Raw genomic sequence first — 17,857 nt, forward strand, 5'->3', positions numbered from 1 at the left:
ATTCGAAAAATATGGCAAATTTTGTAAGCTTTTAAGAATATTTGTTATTTAATATTAAATTAAAAATATATATAACAGAGGCGCCTCAAGTCACCTCTTTGGAAAAATCTGTGAGAATATTGGAAAGTAAAGAATGATTCGTCTCGTCAAAGGGAATCTATATATGTATACCAATAATCATCACAATTGAACAAAAACTTATATTTTTAAATCGATTTTTTTTATTTTTTTTTTAAATTGTCCTGTCTTTGACTCGGAAACAATACCAGATAGAAAATTGTAGACTGGTAGCTCGTGTAAGCATCTCAAAAGTGAACACACTTGAGGAATAAATTTGCATGTCAGAGCGGAATGAACCCAGGGTTTTCTTATTTACATTAGACCCAAACCGAGAATTCAGAATATGAAAATGATTTCGTTATCAAACCAAGTATTCTTCAATAAAGTTTGTAAATTATATACAAATTAGACAGTGCCTGCCACCTTCTGCACTGCTCGAAAGGGCAAGGTCTTAGAAAACACAACCATTCAAGTCTTTACTATCCTTTCGTAATCCATATTAAATTGAAACATACTTCATCGTCATTGTTTAAAACAACGTAATACGCAACAACGATTGGGGGAAGCGCTTCCCTCATCAGGTTGAGGGGACTGGGTGGTGGGGAAGCAGCCGAGTGCGGCATGGACCCCTTCAGGACGTGGCGGCGGGGGGCGAGAATATACGGGCTCGAAGGCGAAAAAGTGGGGCACTAAGTCTGCTTGCAAGGGTAGGCGGCGAAGGCTCTGCGGGCCCCTCAGTCCTATGCTATTCAGTGCATAAACCCTAGTCTACGATTTCGGCAGGAAACAGTGGTCTGCCTCAGTCAAATTCTCCAATGCACTGTCAAACGATGATCGAACAGTTAATTAATTGAGACACAAAGGAGAGATATATTCGCGATGAAATGGTAATATTTCAAATATTTTATCGTTTCGTGGGCCGAGCGGCTTCAGACAGCTGCGCATGCACTCGCTGCGTGCCACGCGAGGCCAGGCCACCTCGGAGGCACCCGCGCTCGCAACAAAACATGCAGCATTACAACAACCAGAAACAACAAACAAACAAACCACCATCAAGACAAGTTTGTAATTAATCTCCTTTCGTTAGCAATCATTGAATCATTCCTTACTTTTAACGCCAAAACAGAATTATCGATTCAATTTTAGTCCAGTACAGAGATAGTTTATGATTTATTCTTAAAATTTACTTCGAATAATTTTAAAGGACACACAAGTCTTGTTATAATTCTTCTCTTTGGGACTGGATTTTAACATTCAGTTTCTTCTTTCTCAGTCAATTGGTATAATTTTAAAAGTTCCGAGCAGCGCGACCCAAAGATAGCCCGCTTGAGTCATCGGTCCAGGCCCATTAACTTCAAACTTCTCCCCCGAATTCTATCGAGCAAGCAAGATTGTATAAAACATTAAAAGAAAAGACACCACATGGGAAATGTAACGTTAAGATAGATATTACAATGGGTTTCGCCAAGAGTGAAATAATTGCAGAGAAAATAAACCACTCGGTCTTGTACCGTACAAAAATAGAATACTACGTTGTCGAATTTAGCTTTGCAGGTACTGCCGATTGAGCCCGCGGGGCCGTAACAGCTGGCTGTACGGTATAAAAGCGAGTGACATTATTTTCTCTGAAATTATTTCTAGCAACTGAAAATCTATCTTCCAGATAAGCGGTTTTTCTATCGGTTTATCTCTTCTGAGATGGGCAACCCCCCTGATTGCAAGCAACTCGCGAAAACTCGCATCCCAATAATAACATCGCGAACGAATAACACGGGCGAACCAGCCTCAGTGGGCGAAGCCCAGTCCAGAAAAGGACTTCCAAAAGGAATGGAGATACAAAAACGAACCGTCAATAATAAAAGAGGATCTCCCGTTAACTAGAAAAGCAAGCCAGCAGCTGCACAGCCAGGCTGTGTCATCCAAAATAATCGAGTTTGTGTTGTGTTTACGCTAGAATGTGTGTTATTTTATGTATGTATGTATGTGTGTGGGTGTATGTGTGTGTGTGTGTTTGTACTTGGGGCACACTGCCGAGTCTGCGAGAGGCCTCCCTCATAGCCAGATTACGTGATATAGCAGCTGCTCGGCAGGGCCGGAGCTCAGGGGACGAGGGGCGGCAACAAACACCCTGGGCCGGAGAAAATGGTGTTCAGTCTTGTAACGTCATCACAAGGTGGTGTGGCGCAAGAGGTCAGGGGTCAAATCTCGCCCATACCAGGGCCCCCGAGGGCGTGTTCAGTCACGCTGAGGCACAGCGACTCAAGTCGCGTGTTGATGTCAGCTGTTGTCTCAGTCTCGGTCGGGTGCAGCTTGCTGTAGGTGCTCGCCGCCAGTCCGCACAGCTGTGGAGATGTCGTCGCCTTGGTCTGAGCGTTCTTGTTCCGTTGCTGCATGAATAGCGTTTGCAGGGGCTGAAAATTTAAAATTACACTTCAAAACTTTTCCGCCACTGGTTGACTGAATTGAATTTCTAAATTTTGTTATGCCAGCATGACGAAATATTTGTTTTATTATTAATAATTATTTTTGCAGATGTTTACGAGACTTTAACTGGTTAATAGCTTTCAAAATCAGAAAAATGCAATTTTAAATACGACTTATGTATAAAGTTGGGTACATTTTTCCAAACTTGGTCAAAATTTTGTCTTTCTAACAACCTTAAAATAAGCGTTTCCCCATCGATTAACCGAATGAATTTAAGACCATCTGAAGATCAAGTAGTAGGGCTGTAAATTTTAAACGATAGCCTACTTATTCCAAGCTCCCAATTGGCAAGGGGCCATCGAGAGCATGAATCATGCAAAATTAAGCGGTAATGAATTGGGGAATTTGAATTTTTTTAATTATAAATCATCAACCAATATTTAAAAAGAATCACGGGACTTATAATGAATGAAAATATGATTCTTTAAAAAAATTACCTCGCAGATTAAAAATAAAATTTGCTTAAATTTTCTAAAACAAAATTGCATTTGGGATGAATTTTGAAAAATGTAGGGTTAAAAATCGTCACCTCAGTCAGTGGATCTTGGAGGCTAGGTCGCTTAGCAAAGAACGAATTGTCGGAGTAGCGATGCATGCTGATCAGCGAATCGGTGCCCCCAGCCGGAAACGAACTAGCCAGCACTGGTGGCGAGGCGTGGCGTGCGGTGTTACCGCCAAAGCGGCTCGCCGGTGCCTGCAGCGGGCGTCCTCGGCCCACTCCGTCGCTGAAGGGGTGGCTATACCTACAAGAGGGCGATTGGTTAAGACCGCGTCTTAATTTTAACAAACATTCCCGTTTACTTTCTCTGGGGCACGTGCCGCTCGTGCGGTAAGAGCTGCATCAGCTGCTGGCGCCAGGCGGAAATGCGGGAGCGGCAGGAACTGTCAAACGCATCGTGAGCTACACACCGATCCAGCACCGACTGGAAAGCGGCCAGAACGTCCTCCTCGGGTTGCTTCTTGCCCGTCAGTAGCTGTGAGGCCACTAAAAGCAGGCAAGGGGATTGAATTAAATACACATGTGAGAATTAGTTTGCTTTGAGGTTTTCTCGGATTTTAAATTATATTTTTAATGCATTTTTTCAGAAATAATGTCAATTTCTCCGGAAAAAGATGAGTTTATCTCGTTTTATATGGGCGATCCCCCGATAGCAATCAACTCATGAATACTCAGTGTCCCAATGATTAACATGGGCTCACAAGCCTTATTGGAGGAAACCCAGTCCTGAAATGGACCAGCTTGTGCTACTGCCCCCACACTGGGGTCTTTTATTGGCACGTTAGTCATTCGTCCCGCATGCTGGAAAGGTGTATACCAGCAAGTAGCGAGTCAGATTACCTTCCCAATCCTCCAATACCAGAATGGACTCATTGCAATGGAAGTGAGTCACATATCAGCCCGCACTCAACCCCCCAAACATTGCTCGGATTCTCAACTGCATGGAAAGCATAATACTCCATAATACTATTACCCATTTTTAAAATTTCATGCATGAAAAAGCTTTGGTGGGACTGGTTTAAAAAAAATTGCAACAGATTAACTGGAGAACAAAACTTAAATTATTACACAGATCGAGTTTTTTTTTTAATAAATCATAATTTTCATGCTTACCATAATTTTAAGTGACAATTTGTCATATTTCGTAAGAAATTTTGAGACAAAATTGAGCAAATAAAATTAGCTGGATTTTATCGTAAAATTGTTTAACCCTGAGAGTACAGTCAGAAAAAACTCACTCTTTCCAAGCACCCTGGTGTAGAGTATCGGCAAGTCGTCACGTTCAGTTGGGTTCGCGTCAAGCGGCTTGATTGGTGTGTTCAGAATGTTCTTTAGCTCGTCGAGCGCTGTCCTCAGTCCACTTCCCTTCTCCACCTCCTGCTCCAATTGCAAAAGGGTTGACGGTCGATCTTTCAGCTTCTTCACGCTGAGTACAATCTTGTGGCGAGCACCTTTGGTGACGCCTCGCGCCTCAAGGGCCTCCTCAGAAAGTGAAAGCATCTCGTCGTAGGTCAGAGAGGAAAACAACCACGCGTACTTGTGCAGGCGCAGAGTCTTGAGCCACATCGGCACCTGGAATTAAAAAGTTGAATAAAAAATCCTTTCTCAGGGAGGAAAACAAACATCTTTCATCCCAGGGTGCTCCATGACGGTGGAGGCTTGTGAGGCGGCGCGCAACTCGTCCAGGTGCGACTCGGAGCCGCTGCCAGAGGAGGCCAGTGAGCTCTGTGGGCTGAGGGGGGCGTGTTCCGAGGAGAGGGAGAAACTGCGTGGTTTCGGCCGTGTACAGAGATCGTCCTGAGAGCTGGTCAGGTCCGCTTGTGGAATGCACACTGGCGGAGTCAGGCTGTTGCTTCGGCGCACGCGTGGCTGGCACTCGGTGCCTGCGAAAGGCGATAAACGAGATAGATAACTCAATATCTTTTCTTCGTGTGTAACTATTGTTGCGTAAGAAAGAGAAGCTCATATCTGGAGGAAAATATGTATGGAAACGCAATCATAACACGTGCTCTCCGCTGAAGCGGTCATAAACACACCGGCTAACTTACAGCATTCAATTGTTTTTTTATAAAAGCCTGTATTACAGCATTCTTTTAATATTTTTTATCTCTTAGATAGGACTTGCATTAAAAAATATTATTGGAAATAAAGTTATAGCAATTTTTAAGGGGTTTCAACTAATAACATTTCAAACTGGCTTGAAGTTTGTTCCTTTTAAATTCATTTAAGATTGTAACTTCAAAAGCTTATTCGATTAAAAGGGAAGAAACCAGTTTTTCCGCGATTAAAACCATCTCTGACTGATCAAGATACTTTTAACTTCAAGTTTGAAATAATAAACATTGCCGACACCCTGTTGGCATGGGTCCTGAGATTTGGGCGAAATTTTCTTTAGTCCTCTGTTGCAACTGGTCGCAACCTAAAATATTTGGCCAAAACTCTAAAAATTGCCTATTTTAAAGGGCTTTAAGTTTGTAGTTTTTTTCATAGGGCAATAAATTATGCTTGGATTGAGGTAGATAAATAAAAGTTTCAATTTTTTCGAAGGTAAAGACATATTTTGGTCCACTATTTCAGGGTGCAACCCCTCCAGCAAATTTCGTCCAATCTGAAGACTCAAGCTAACGGGGTGTCAACAATGTTTATTTCAAACCTTCTACTAAAAAGCAAATAAATTTGAATCGATCTATGGACATTGAGTTGTATTTCAATTTATTAGTCTGTGATCTAAATTTTAACATCTCATTTATCAGAGGAGAGGGGAAGTAGACTTCCTATTAAGTGATTTCCTCCGGTGCTGCTTTTATTTTCACCATGAAAATCTATTTATTTTGTGGGGGTTTAAAAGTGACAAAGATTCAAATAAATTAATTCACCTAAAAATAATTTCAAAAAGCAATTTTCACCTTTTCCAGCATATCCATAATATCTAGCCGTCGTTTTCCTCAAAGCATTACCATTATTAGCGTGGCCGTTTGAGTTGGGTCCGCCGCCGTAGCCGTCCCACGTGTGCTCATGGTGCGCCACCGGTGCATTCGCGGGCACGGGTACCGACGGCTGATTTTTGATGCGCTCCTCCAAGTGAGAGAGCCATTGGGTTAGCAGTTTGCGGTCATCTGTGCCTATGGCCGGGTGAATGAGGCTGTACGAGAGCAGTTGGCGGGCCGCCTCGATGTTGGTGTTGGAGCTGATGGAGGCGCCGAGGACACGTGGGATCTGCGATAGGTAGCATGCCTTGGCCTCATGGTTGCCCGGACGCAACAAGAGCAGGTGGTTCAGCAGAGGCGCCACCGGTAGCGCTCCCTCCCGTCCAGCACCCCCGCCGTTAGACGTATTTTCGCCCAGCAAACTGGACACATACGCTGCAACAAGATTTTTTGCTAATTAATTTCCAACGGATTTTTTCTACAATTTTAATTTATTCTAATCTTTTCCTAAATGAGATCAAACAGAAAAAATATAGTGTTAATTACTCTCAATAACTGGGAAATGCATCCTCCAGCAACACAAACAAATTCCTTAATTTAAATACAATGTGGCTTATAAAATAAATATAAATAATTTTTTCAGTAATATTCAAGGTGCATATTATCGAATTGAATTGTCGACCGAGTGGTTCGGTTGACAAAACAAATTCAACCCTCCGGAATCGATTGGAATTATCAAAAAAAGAAATTCTAGGAATACTTTAACTATTAAAGCAACAGAATTTTCTGACGCGACGATAATATTTTTAATTTTTTGTTTAGTGGAAACAGTTAGACTGTAAGGTCCACGTTTTCCTAAAAATTGCGAGTAATATTCCTGCAAAAATCGTTTATATTGAAAAGAATAAAGAAACATCCTATTCGGATTTTTTCAAACGCAAGCTGCAGTGTCAGAGATAGACGTGTCAAAGGTGCATGTTCCTATTCAGTGAAGGAGTGCTTTACCATCTGCACCTAATTCGAGCTGAGGAAGGTTTAATGCCCGTAAAAGTGGCATTTCAAAATATGATGCATTCTTACATTTTTGATTACCTTCGTACTGGCCGTATATATTCCGGAAATTATAAGTTAAATTTATTTTTTATTTCTTAAGTGAGAGGCTCTTAAGTTTATTTTTAATTATTTTCTGGCTACCATAAAAAAGCATTTTCTTTAGCTCTTGCTAATTATAAGACTTAATTTCTTCATCAGGAAAAGCCTGTTAATGATCTTTGTAATAATTTTAATTCAATCTAATTAATGTTTTTAATAAAAATTATCTGAATTTTTAAAACCTAATAAAATTCAAACCTGTAATTATTGAACATTAACGAAAGAGAAATTCTTAATCCTCATTGGAAAAGTAATAAATGGTTAGAATTTCACGAGATTGTGGAGGGAGGTGGAAATACACGTGCGGGCATTTAAATCTTTAAAAAACAAGCCAGGTTAACCACATTGTGCAAGGTTTGTAGTGAGTTTTATTCAACTTAGATTTAAAAACCTTACAAAATATTCTTAGAACGAATAAACGAAAGAGCTAGTCTATGGGCGGAATTTATTTCTGTTCTGCTTCTGGATGTGAATGGGGGAGGAAGGAGAGGAAAACGGGAATAGGCAGACGGGCGGTTCTTCTACGAACTAACTTGGTAAGATGCAGGCGTCTGCTGCATTGCCTGCATCAGAGCGACCAGACCCTCCTAATAAATTTTGGTCTGCGCCATTACGTGTGTGAAAGAGAATTAGGGAGACTCGTGGCCGTGGGGGAAAAGATTGTGATCCTTCATCCTCGGCCGTTGCTAAGGTGGAATGCACGAACTGCAGCTGAATGCGCTTTGTTAAATTTAAACAAACCATATTTTAAATTTAATATTTTTTCAGAACCCGATTAAAAGAAACAAAATAAACTTAAACCAGGGACGATGAAAAATTTCGTCGTGGATTTTTTTTACAGGAATGAAAAATTCTGATTTTTTTCTGAGTGGAAATTACCAGGGTTATTGGCGCGTTGTTCCTGTTGCAGAAGTTCGTGGTTGTCCTGGAGGCACTGGTCGAGCACTAGCGAGCAGAAGCGGGCTTGATGCGGCGCCAATCGCTTGAGCAAAGAGTACAAAGCCACAGTTTGCTCGCACTCATTCCACTGCTCGAACCAAATAGCCAGCTTGTTCACTTGCTCGCGAAACATTGTAGTCCGTCCGTTCCTTTGAGCCACCGCAGCCGCTCCTTCACCGTTTGCTGCAAGTAGCCCAAAACTAAATCTTATGAAGGAGCCATGCCAGCTTGCTGTTGCTGGCTTGGCTCATGGCTGGCATCTGATCTGCTTGGTCTGCCTTAACCGGAAATGCTGAGAGCTACGAAATCCCCGAAAAATCGATGGGACCCACGAAAAAGTGCCAAGATAAAGTGCATTTTCGGAGGTTAGCCTAGGACCTTCGGCCAAGGATTTTTTTTCTCCCTCTGAGGAAGGTTTCGCTCGATTTTTTTAGACAAGTCCGGATCTCAATACCGGCAGTTTTTTGGGGAAAAAAATATTTTTTTGAATAAAAAAATGCATTTTTGGTGCAGCTCATAGTTGCAGTTGTGGCCAAAAGCGCGCCTGCGCGTTTCGTCCCGACAAAAATGCATCCACGATACGGCCGATGCACAATGCACCTCTGCTTGATGCCTTTTCCCCTCCCCAAGAGCGGGCGGACATTTAAAACAAACGCCGAATTCCGAGGAAATGGCCCCGTAAGAAAAGTATCCAGCCCGAGACGAAACTCTGAATTTAAAGCAGAGATAAAAAGCGAGGCGTACGTGCGAAAAAACTGCCGTTAACTACGTGCGACAAGCAGCAACACGAGTTTAGCGAGCGCACCATTCCGCTCTCGACACAGAGCAGTTGGCTCTTTTACATAAACAGAATTATTATACGCATACGCACTCAGAAAAGGAAAATGTAAATTGCTGCGAGCGGAATCGCTGCCAATAAATGGCTATCAGTGAAAATCGGGGTGACTTTCATTTGCTAGCTCTTTACTTGGCGCGTTTGTCTTTCTCTATAAATAGTACCCTTGACCTTCACAACTGCATACAATATACTACTTCTTATTCCAAGTGTTGCAGCTCTGGCAAACAGACGCTCTCTTCGTAAATAGGCATTATGCATTCAATTTCTAAAACGGAACAACCGCTCTCTAGCTTAAGAGCCAAACGAAACGCGCGCGCGAGACATTTTTTAAAGTGTAGCATTTAAGGCTCCACGGCTGGAAAATTGTCGCTCCTTGGCCCGGGCAGGATTAACGCTCTATTGAAAATAATATAGAGCCGCGGTCGCCTAACAATAAGAGTGAATCTGTGACACCGCTGAAAATGCACCTTCCTATATTCTGAGGTTTGACAGCCCCCGATGGCTCCTCCCCCCCGGTGTTATTTTCACTCTACACAACACAGGGTGAACTCCCTCGCCGCCCGACGGCACTGCTTTGCCTGCTTCTCCCGGCTCCCCCTTGTTTCGCCGCCCACCACCCGCGTAGTTCGGTCCCCCGGCGCCCTGCGCCCTCGGAGGTTGTTGCCCGGTATTTTACCCTGTCAGAGGAGAACTTACCTCGACCTCATTCGGACTATTTTGACGACGCACTCGCTCCCTTCCGAGTATGGGACCACCTCGCTCAGTCAGACAGATATATACAGACACAGTAGACACGGTGCGGTGCACGCCTCGTGCAGGGCCGCAAACTTAAGCGCGCTCACGTACGCCACTTTTCGGACGCAGTGGAATACTGGGCTTCTTTTAAATTCGTTTATTACTCTCCCTCATTCGGATTAATTTGGGTGGGATTTTATAATTTTCGTAATTTCATTCACAATTTGTGAAATCCCAGGGTTTAATGAAAGTTAGTTGCGTTGGTGGCCCTCTGGTGGTTGAGCCTGGAAGCCGTTCACGGCGACTGCGTCCCTTATTCATTGAGGGTTGCGTTTCAGGGGGTGCGCTTTAACCCTTAGCCTTTAAACCGAAGTACCGGTCCAACGTATTTGCTGCATGATTTCGATGATTTCGGTTTCTGAAGAATAATCTTGTGGTGCGAGCAGCTATTAAACACAGGCTGAGAACCGGATTTGTGATAAATACAAGTGATAATAAACAGCTAGAGGGGACTACTTGATTATTTGTTCTGCGCTGCGCGGCCGGCTACGCACGAGAAGAGATAATAATTGAAAAAATCAATAATGGAGAGAGTGCGAGGGGGCGCTCGGACCAAATTTCACACCTGACCTTTTGTTCTTCAGCTCAAGAATCACAACCGGTTTTCGTCAAAATTGAATTATGAAAATAAACTTTCAAAAAAATTTAATGTTTAAAAATAAAAAAATATATATCTTGTCCGTGTTAAGAGTTTTTATAAGAATCTTTATCATAGAACGGATATATTTACAGGTTGGAATTTATAAACTTCGCTCGTTAAATCATGAACTGCTTTTTTGAGAAAAAGGAAGTGCGCACAATAATTTTCTCGGCACTTGCGAGCGGGTGCGAGTGCGAGCCAGTCGAAAGACCGGTTTCGGTTTCGCAGCGCGCGCGACGAGCGGTGGCAGCAGCACTGAAGCTGCTACTGCCAGTACTGCCTCACTCCTCACTCACTCACAATCAGAAACCCTGTGCGGTGCAGTGCGCGTCAGCTGTTGCGGAGACAGTGGACAGAGGCGAAGCCCAGGGAGAGCAGCACCTGGACCGGTGGCAAGTCGCGGCGCCAGCAGCCGCCCCAACCGCATGGACCGATTGTTGAGCCGCCTGTTCGAGGGCAAAAAGCTGGAGAGGGAGGCAGCGCTGACCGAGCTGCAGCGGGCCGCCCCCAGCCTGCCTCCTGCCGAGAGGGACGTCCTGGTGCAACAGGTCATCGAGCCCCTGCTGCTCGAGGCCGCCGTGCCCAGGGACACCCTGTTCGGCAGCCTAGCCGGCGCCCGCGTCCTTGCACCCCACATGCCCACCCCCTCGGCGACCCTGCTCGTGCCGGCCCTCCGCCACCTCCGGGAGCACCCCACCGACATCACGTTACAGACTGCTGCAGGTACATCCGCGGCCGAGTGATTCGCCTGAAATTTAAATTCTAGAGAAATTATTTCGTTTATTACGTGCAAGTGTTTTTAATGAGCAGTATTTTTTTTATTGTTGTGGGTGGCTTTGAAATTTAAATTAGCATGCTAATTTGCTTTAGTGACAAATTTGGGTCAGCCACATCAAGACGGTGATGACAGCCTTTAAGAGGTTGCATCAGTTGCTTAACTTAATGAATTCAAGAAATTAAAACTAAAATTCACGCGCAGAAATAATTAATTAATTTTTATTTTATCTCCTCTTACTTCATTGATTCAAAAGTCAATCTGTCGTGACAATCACTACAAACGATAATTGTTTTGTCAGGAATTTGGGTCGTAATTAGATAAAGATTGCAACTCTAAAAGATCATGTGGTTCAAACATTTGAATTTTTAATCGCTGTGGGTCCCACGTATTTTTAAAAAAAAAACTTTCTAAATTATAAAAATTTTTACAGTCACAAAGAACCAGAATCTTGTAATAAAATCGTTTCCATGAAGTTATTGATTTAGGTAGAGGTAATTTACGCAGCGGCTGGCTGACCCGGCTGCAGCCGAATTTTGGGCCGGGGCTGATGTGAGCATTTTTCTTGCGGCTGGCGCACCTGAAAATTTGTAAAAGCTGGGGGCTGCCCACTTGACCCAAAATTTATTGGCAGGCGCAGCGCAGCTGGCTGAGATCTCTGGATTTATGGGATTTATAATTTGCCATCTTGTCAAGCTAAAATAAATTATTGAACTTATAAATTTCCATCATCTAAAGATTGAAGCTTATTAAAAAAATTCAAGGTCCATGAAAGAGATTCCAAGTATTAGTGTTATGTGCAATTGCAATTTTCTTCTGATTTGCACCTTTTTAAGGCGTGATTGAATTCCTACCAGTTCTTATAAATCGCTGCAGAGGCAAGGTTGCTCTGAGGTGGGCTTGGTTTTATCAATGTTTCCGCTGTTTTATTACCAATCAATTCTCAAACAAACAAGGAGGATAAACAATGAAAGATAAAATAGGACAAAAAAAGACTTCAATCATATTTTTTGTTCAATATAGCCTGAAAAATTGAAAATTATTTAATTTTAACAACAATCTTAATCATTTCATGCCTGGTAAGAATTATCAAGGCTCGTTTTCCACGAAATTCCTCATTGACGTACGCAGGAATTCGAATTAAATATTATCTATCGTTAAGTAGAAATCCATCTTGTGAAAGGATTGTTTGTTACTACGTTTGATTTTTTTGTAATGGGAATTTGTGCATCAGGGAGGGTGTATGACAGGATTTCACAAGATTCCGTCACGTGTTTTATTAGTTGTATGCGACACTGACAGAGTACAGTCGTTTGTTTATAATCCTCCACTGATAATGCTGAGATTTGGATTTTGTTTTACGAGTAAAGACCGTTGACTCGCATTGTTAAGGCTTTCTCAGGGGTGTAAAAGCAATAGGAGAAAGATATTTGAGCAGTTGTAATATCCCTACGTTTTTTTTTAGCATATTTAAAAAAAATTCGCAGTTAGTAATCGGATGAATAGGTAAATAAGTTGGTAAGAAGGCAATAATTAGATACCACACTCAATACTTGTGCAACGATAAAATAACACACCGTAGTAATTTATTTTGGAAATTTGAAAAACCGTGAGAAAAGGTCAAATGACAGTTTTCCAGCGAGCATCCTTTAAGAAAGGGCTATTATATTAAGAACAGCGTGGCTCGCCTTACTCATTTACATTGTTGGCGGGTATGTAAGGACATTGTCCGCATGTAAATTTCAAAAGAACCCAAATCCGACGCGCACATCTGGTTGTTTGTATAAGCAACAATAACACCAATATAGATTTATGACCATGAGAGGGTGAGTGACCCTTGTGACAGGACGCTGTGCTTGGTGGTAGAGAGTAGGACGCTGAAAAAAATAGCGATCCGGCCCGGAGGACCAAATATGCTAAAATGGCATATAGAGATATTATACAGTTTGAGGATTTAATACTGGCTGCCCATTGTCAGAGATGGCGAAAGTTGGTTAATTAAAAGTGACTCGAAATGCTCAAAGAGCTCAATGGGCTGGGAGGCGCACCGGCGCTGTCACGCCACTTGCTGGTTTTCGCTCCTTTCCAGCGGCTTTAGGGACAAATGTCAGGGGTTTATTCAATCAAAGACCTCGGTGCGAGGAGGCGAAAAGATGGCCACATTGGGCCCAAGCTCCTCTGCGGCTAGTCGGGCCCCATGTTATCCGCTCAGCGGTGAAATTGGGACCTGGTGAGCTCAAAGCCCATGGGATGTGCTGAGCAGTGGTTAAAAAACGTTCTGCTTATGAGACATAATAAGGGGCCGAAACAGCTGTTCTTCAGAGCAAGATTATTTTTTACCCTTCAATTATTCGCTTTTAGCCACTCATCCTGGTGAAAAACCCACACAGATTAGAGCCATTGAGTTTTATTTCTTAAGTTAAAGGACATGTACGACGAAAAAAAATTATATGAAGCTAAAAAACCGAAAATGAGTGCCATAACTCTGGACAAAGAGAGCGGTCATAAAATTGCGATGTCATCACTGTACATGGTGCCGAAGATGAGGATGCGTCAATTTTTTAGTGATTGTTGGATTTTCCTTTATTCCCCGTGCTGTTCTAAGCAAACAATCGGCAAGGACCAACTGAAGTGGCGTGTCCTGAATATCAGCTGATGACGTCACAATGTACTGGCCGCTCACTTTGACCAGCGCTTGATGGTTAACGCGAAAGCCGATTCAAACGATACACTTCTGATTTCAGAATTTCAAGCTGAATAAACATGTAAATTATATTTTTTTACGTCCACATGTCCTTTAAAGTAAAATCCCTTTTGTGTCTTATTTTATTATGTTTCAATTTTTAGTAGTAGAACCACATTTTCCACTTTATTACAGGAGAACTGATTGGAGCTGTGGCACAGAAAGAAGGGCCTCAAGTTTACGAGGACAGTAAAAGTCAGCTGTTGAGCATGATCAAATCCGGACTCGAAATTAACGAGTCTGCTGATGAAAAAGACGGAAGCACTGCTGAGCAGGTTTTAAAGTCCTTCTAAAAATCGAAAAAAACCTGAATTCCGGCTTTTGCCAGATTTTGCGCGCCGATATGACGCCATCCATCAGTCTGGAGGTGGCCCTGCGGATCGTGCAATGGGTGTCGGAGGCGTGTCGAGGCCGCATGGCGCCGTTGATTAACGAGGAGTTAATTCTGCTGCTAGAAGGTGCGCTCGGCCACAGGAGTCACGCCTCCAGAGAGGCCGCCTTCTACTTGGCCGCCTCACTTGCAACTTCTTTGGCTGGTACGAGTCGAAATGGGCGAGAAACCAACTGGATCAATGAGAGAATTATAATTGCAGAGGCCGAGAAAAACAGCCACGACGGACTGGTTTGCTTTGGAGACATGCTGCTCGAAAGGCTGGCCGCCGGTCTGGCGGACGAGTGGAGTCCTGTTCGCTTGGCGGCCTCGGTGACTGTCCGCAAGTTCTTGTGCGCGTTGCCGGACAAGAGCCGCAAGCAGTTCTACCCAATACTTCTACCCAGAATGTGCCTTAATCGGTAATATTTACCTTTTCAACATTTATATATAATTTTCGCGGTTGAGCATTTATGTTGGTGGCTGGCGAGGTGTGACCGGAATTCTGCCGAATCCAGTCACGTGAAGGGTTTCCGCCGTGATGGACACTAACCCTTCACGTGACTGGACTCGGCAGAATTCCGGTCACACGAGGCTGCAAATTCTTAGAGTTAAGTTTGATTGTGCTTAAACTTAAACGTCCCGAATTGCTGGAGACCAATTTTTCCGGCAATGTTCGATATTTTTGACTTTTATACCAACGGCAGGTGCAGCTCAGCCAAAGTCACGGTGGCTGACCACGGGAATAAAAATTATTGGCTGGCTGACACCTCAATTGAAATCACCTCAAAAATTATTTCTTGGAAAATTTTGCGTTTTTATCATCCAGTCAGTAGTTAAGAGCATCAAACATTCCGTTTTCCCCATTTTTACGAAATAATTCCCTATTTTTTATATTTACCGGCTTAAAGTGGATATATACTGGACTACAATTGAATTATATTTAAATTAATTTTAACAATTTTTAGCTCTCTTTGTTGTGTAGCAATATATTATTTCAAGTAGAGAGTCCGTTCTCACCATTCGAAAATCATGCTAACTTTTCTCACAAAAATACCACGTCAATTTTTCCTTAGGGAATAGTTTTTGGATTAACAACAAGGATTTTCGGATTTTTGCGGTTCCCCGTTTGGAAAAATCCGATAGAAAACGAGTGAAAATTCATCCTTTTTTAGATACTACGAAGCAGAAGGAGTGCGCATCTACTCTCAAGAGACCTGGCGCCAGGTCACTGGAGCTATGGGCAAAGACCTGGTCACTCAGAACATGACGCATGTCGTCGATTTTTACTGCAAGAGTGCTATAGCGGATTGCCACTCAATGCGGGAAGCAGCTTGCTCGTGCATCTCAGAGGTGGCCACGAAAATTCCTGCAGAGGCTGTCCGCCCGTTTGTACCCAGGCTCCTTGACGCACTTCTTGTCGGCTTCAACGATGACAACTGGCTTGTCAGGGATGGTAGGTACAATTTTTCAACATTTAAAAATTATTAGTAGACTTTTTTGTCTGTATTGATAGATCATTTAAAATTCTTTACACTAATAATTGTAAAGCACTCTTTGAATGTTTTTCTGATAAAAATCCATTTTATTTGTCCTGATTTCAGTCCTTCTCTTGTCGTAATCTATATAATTGTTTATGACCCGTTTGAACAAAAATCTAATCTTAAACGAAATTAATCGCGATTTTTATTGATCAGCTAGAGCTTTTCTTTTGAAAATCATAAAAATGCAAACCCAGATTTTCCCAAGAACTTGGGTAGATAATAACTTTGTCTTTTTTGCAGATTTTGATTGTTAGATCATATTATTTAAAAAAAAATCACAATGAAATTTAAATTTCTCAACTAAAAATTTCAGAAATAGCTATCCATCTCAAATTAATTCACAGCCATTTGATAATTTTATTTTTTTTGAATAAAATCTATCTTGTCGTGACTGTAAATTTTTAATTTCAGCCGCATGCCTAGCTTGCGGAAACATGGCTGCGAGTTTTCCATCACTATGCAAATCCAGCCTGCCAACCCTGTTACCACTGTTTTACCGTAACTTACAAGATGTGATACCAACCGTCCGAGCAGGGGCGGCGTCTGCTTTGGCCGGCGTGGCCAGGGCCCCAGACGTAAATGTGCTTAAGCAGATCTTGGATCACGCCTATCTAGGTCTGCGAGGCCTCGAGAAACAGCCTAAAGAAAAGCAAAATGAGAATAAGCAGGTGAGATAAAAAATTCGCTTATAATAGGTATGATATTAAAAATGGCCCCATTAATAGGGAGTAATGGGCTCCATGACACCAAGAATGAGCAGGACGGGCAGTATGGACCACAAAATTTGCAGGCCTTCTCAACCGTGGGAGTTAGCTGATGGGTAAAAATAATTATCTATGCTTAAAACTGCTCATCTAAAAATAAGCTAGTGGATATGAATGCTGAAAATTAATTTTATTTAGCTATAATTAAACTATGAGGATAACTTAAATATTTTTGCGAAATTGTTAACACATACAGTGGGGGGAGTTTCTTGATTTGATGATTTTAGTGATTTAATCTTAAAAATTCACTTATTCAATCAAAATTAACTATTTGAAAAATTTAATTCCAGTTGTGTAATGCTGGTAATGGAGTTGTCACGCGTCCAGAAGGCCACGACTGCGGTCGCTGACATTCTGCCGACACTCGCAGAGGCGTGTCGCTTGCGTCATTTCTCAGCACATCTGAACTTTCTAGAAACAGTCTGTAGAAATCTTCCCAAAATCGCCAAAGGTTTGGGCAGGAAAATCTTCAAACACCACATGGACGCCTTCTTCGATCCAATTTTTTACTCACTGGTGTGTACAAACAGCTCGTTTAGGATGACAGTGTTGTTAATCAGTTCAATTTTCAGGAAAGTGAGAACTCTTTTACCTCGAGCGCGGCGAGCCAGTGCCTGAACCAGCTGAGCAGCCTGATTGGACCTGACATCCTGCGAGGCCGCGTCGAGGCGAGCTGCCCGCAAAATCTGAAGCACTTGGACGCCAACCTCTTCATTGCTGCGTATTAGAACAACTATAAAATGCCAATTTTCTACTGCTCTGTGATAATCCTGTTGCTTATCTCTGAACATTCCTCACCTCGATCTTTTCCCAAAAACAGGAATTATATATTGTTATCTTCTAAGTACTGACAAGGTGATTTCTAAGAGAGCCAATGGTGATTTCTGTACTTGAAGACTTAAATCGTAATCTGTCTGATCTATCATCTCGGATTTGGTATTGAATTTGAGACTTGACACACAAAAAAGCTGAGCAAACCCCGCACTCCACGTTATTATCAAAAGTTTTCATCAAAATTCTACCTCGGGTTTGCTGATTTATCACTTTTGCGATTTCCTGTCCGACACCTTTTGATCAAATTATGTGTGGCTTTTCAATTGAATTTAATCAAACTAAAATGTTAATTATTATGTGTATATAGTTCATAAGCGTCTAAATGAGAAAAGAATTAAATTTAACACTCGTAGGCAGCAGATTCTTTTAGAGTGTGTTTATAGATAAGACACATAAGAAGCACAAATTTTGAAATAATATATATATACATATATCAATGGTAAAATAACAGTTTCTACCGATTCACACATTCAGCCATCGTCCGTAAGATTAA

The 17,857-nt window shown here is 42.2% G+C and overlaps 2 protein-coding genes across 4 annotated transcripts; one reads left to right on the top strand and one right to left on the bottom strand.

Moving 5' to 3' along the window:
* Nucleotides 1-2,051: 2,051 nt before the first annotated feature.
* Nucleotides 2,052-9,735, bottom strand: smg (smaug). 3 transcript variants are annotated; one of them, XM_065491165.1, is made up of 8 exons: nucleotides 9,596-9,735; nucleotides 8,002-8,244; nucleotides 5,950-6,405; nucleotides 4,667-4,926; nucleotides 4,282-4,615; nucleotides 3,346-3,529; nucleotides 3,074-3,287; nucleotides 2,052-2,471 (listed from the first exon to the last, which is right to left on the bottom strand). In XM_065491165.1, the coding sequence occupies exons 2-8, from the start codon at nucleotides 8,192-8,194 to the stop codon at nucleotides 2,259-2,261; spliced, it is 1,854 nt and encodes a 617-aa protein (XP_065347237.1). In that variant the 5' UTR covers nucleotides 8,195-8,244; nucleotides 9,596-9,735; the 3' UTR covers nucleotides 2,052-2,258. The 3 variants fall into 3 exon arrangements, with proteins under 3 accessions (XP_065347237.1, XP_065347233.1, XP_065347236.1); XM_065491161.1 differs by having other exon boundaries at nucleotides 8,002-8,261; nucleotides 9,596-9,703; XM_065491164.1 differs by having other exon boundaries at nucleotides 6,001-6,405; nucleotides 8,002-8,261; nucleotides 9,596-9,702.
* A 1,024-nt stretch (nucleotides 9,736-10,759) lies between these two features.
* Nucleotides 10,760-17,298, top strand: LOC135944318 (uncharacterized). Its single transcript, XM_065491166.1, has 9 exons — nucleotides 10,760-11,057; nucleotides 13,988-14,127; nucleotides 14,181-14,388; nucleotides 14,446-14,644; nucleotides 15,398-15,678; nucleotides 16,178-16,434; nucleotides 16,492-16,586; nucleotides 16,821-17,046; nucleotides 17,103-17,298. Exons 1-9 carry the CDS (start codon nucleotides 10,760-10,762, stop codon nucleotides 17,256-17,258), a joined length of 1,860 nt encoding a protein of 619 aa, XP_065347238.1. The 3' UTR covers nucleotides 17,259-17,298.
* The last annotated feature ends 559 nt before the right edge of the window (nucleotides 17,299-17,857 follow it).

The sequence above is a fragment of the Cloeon dipterum genome, chromosome 4 (assembly GCF_949628265.1).
Source record: "Cloeon dipterum chromosome 4, ieCloDipt1.1, whole genome shotgun sequence".
Classification (NCBI taxonomy): Eukaryota; Metazoa; Arthropoda; class Insecta; order Ephemeroptera; family Baetidae; genus Cloeon; species Cloeon dipterum.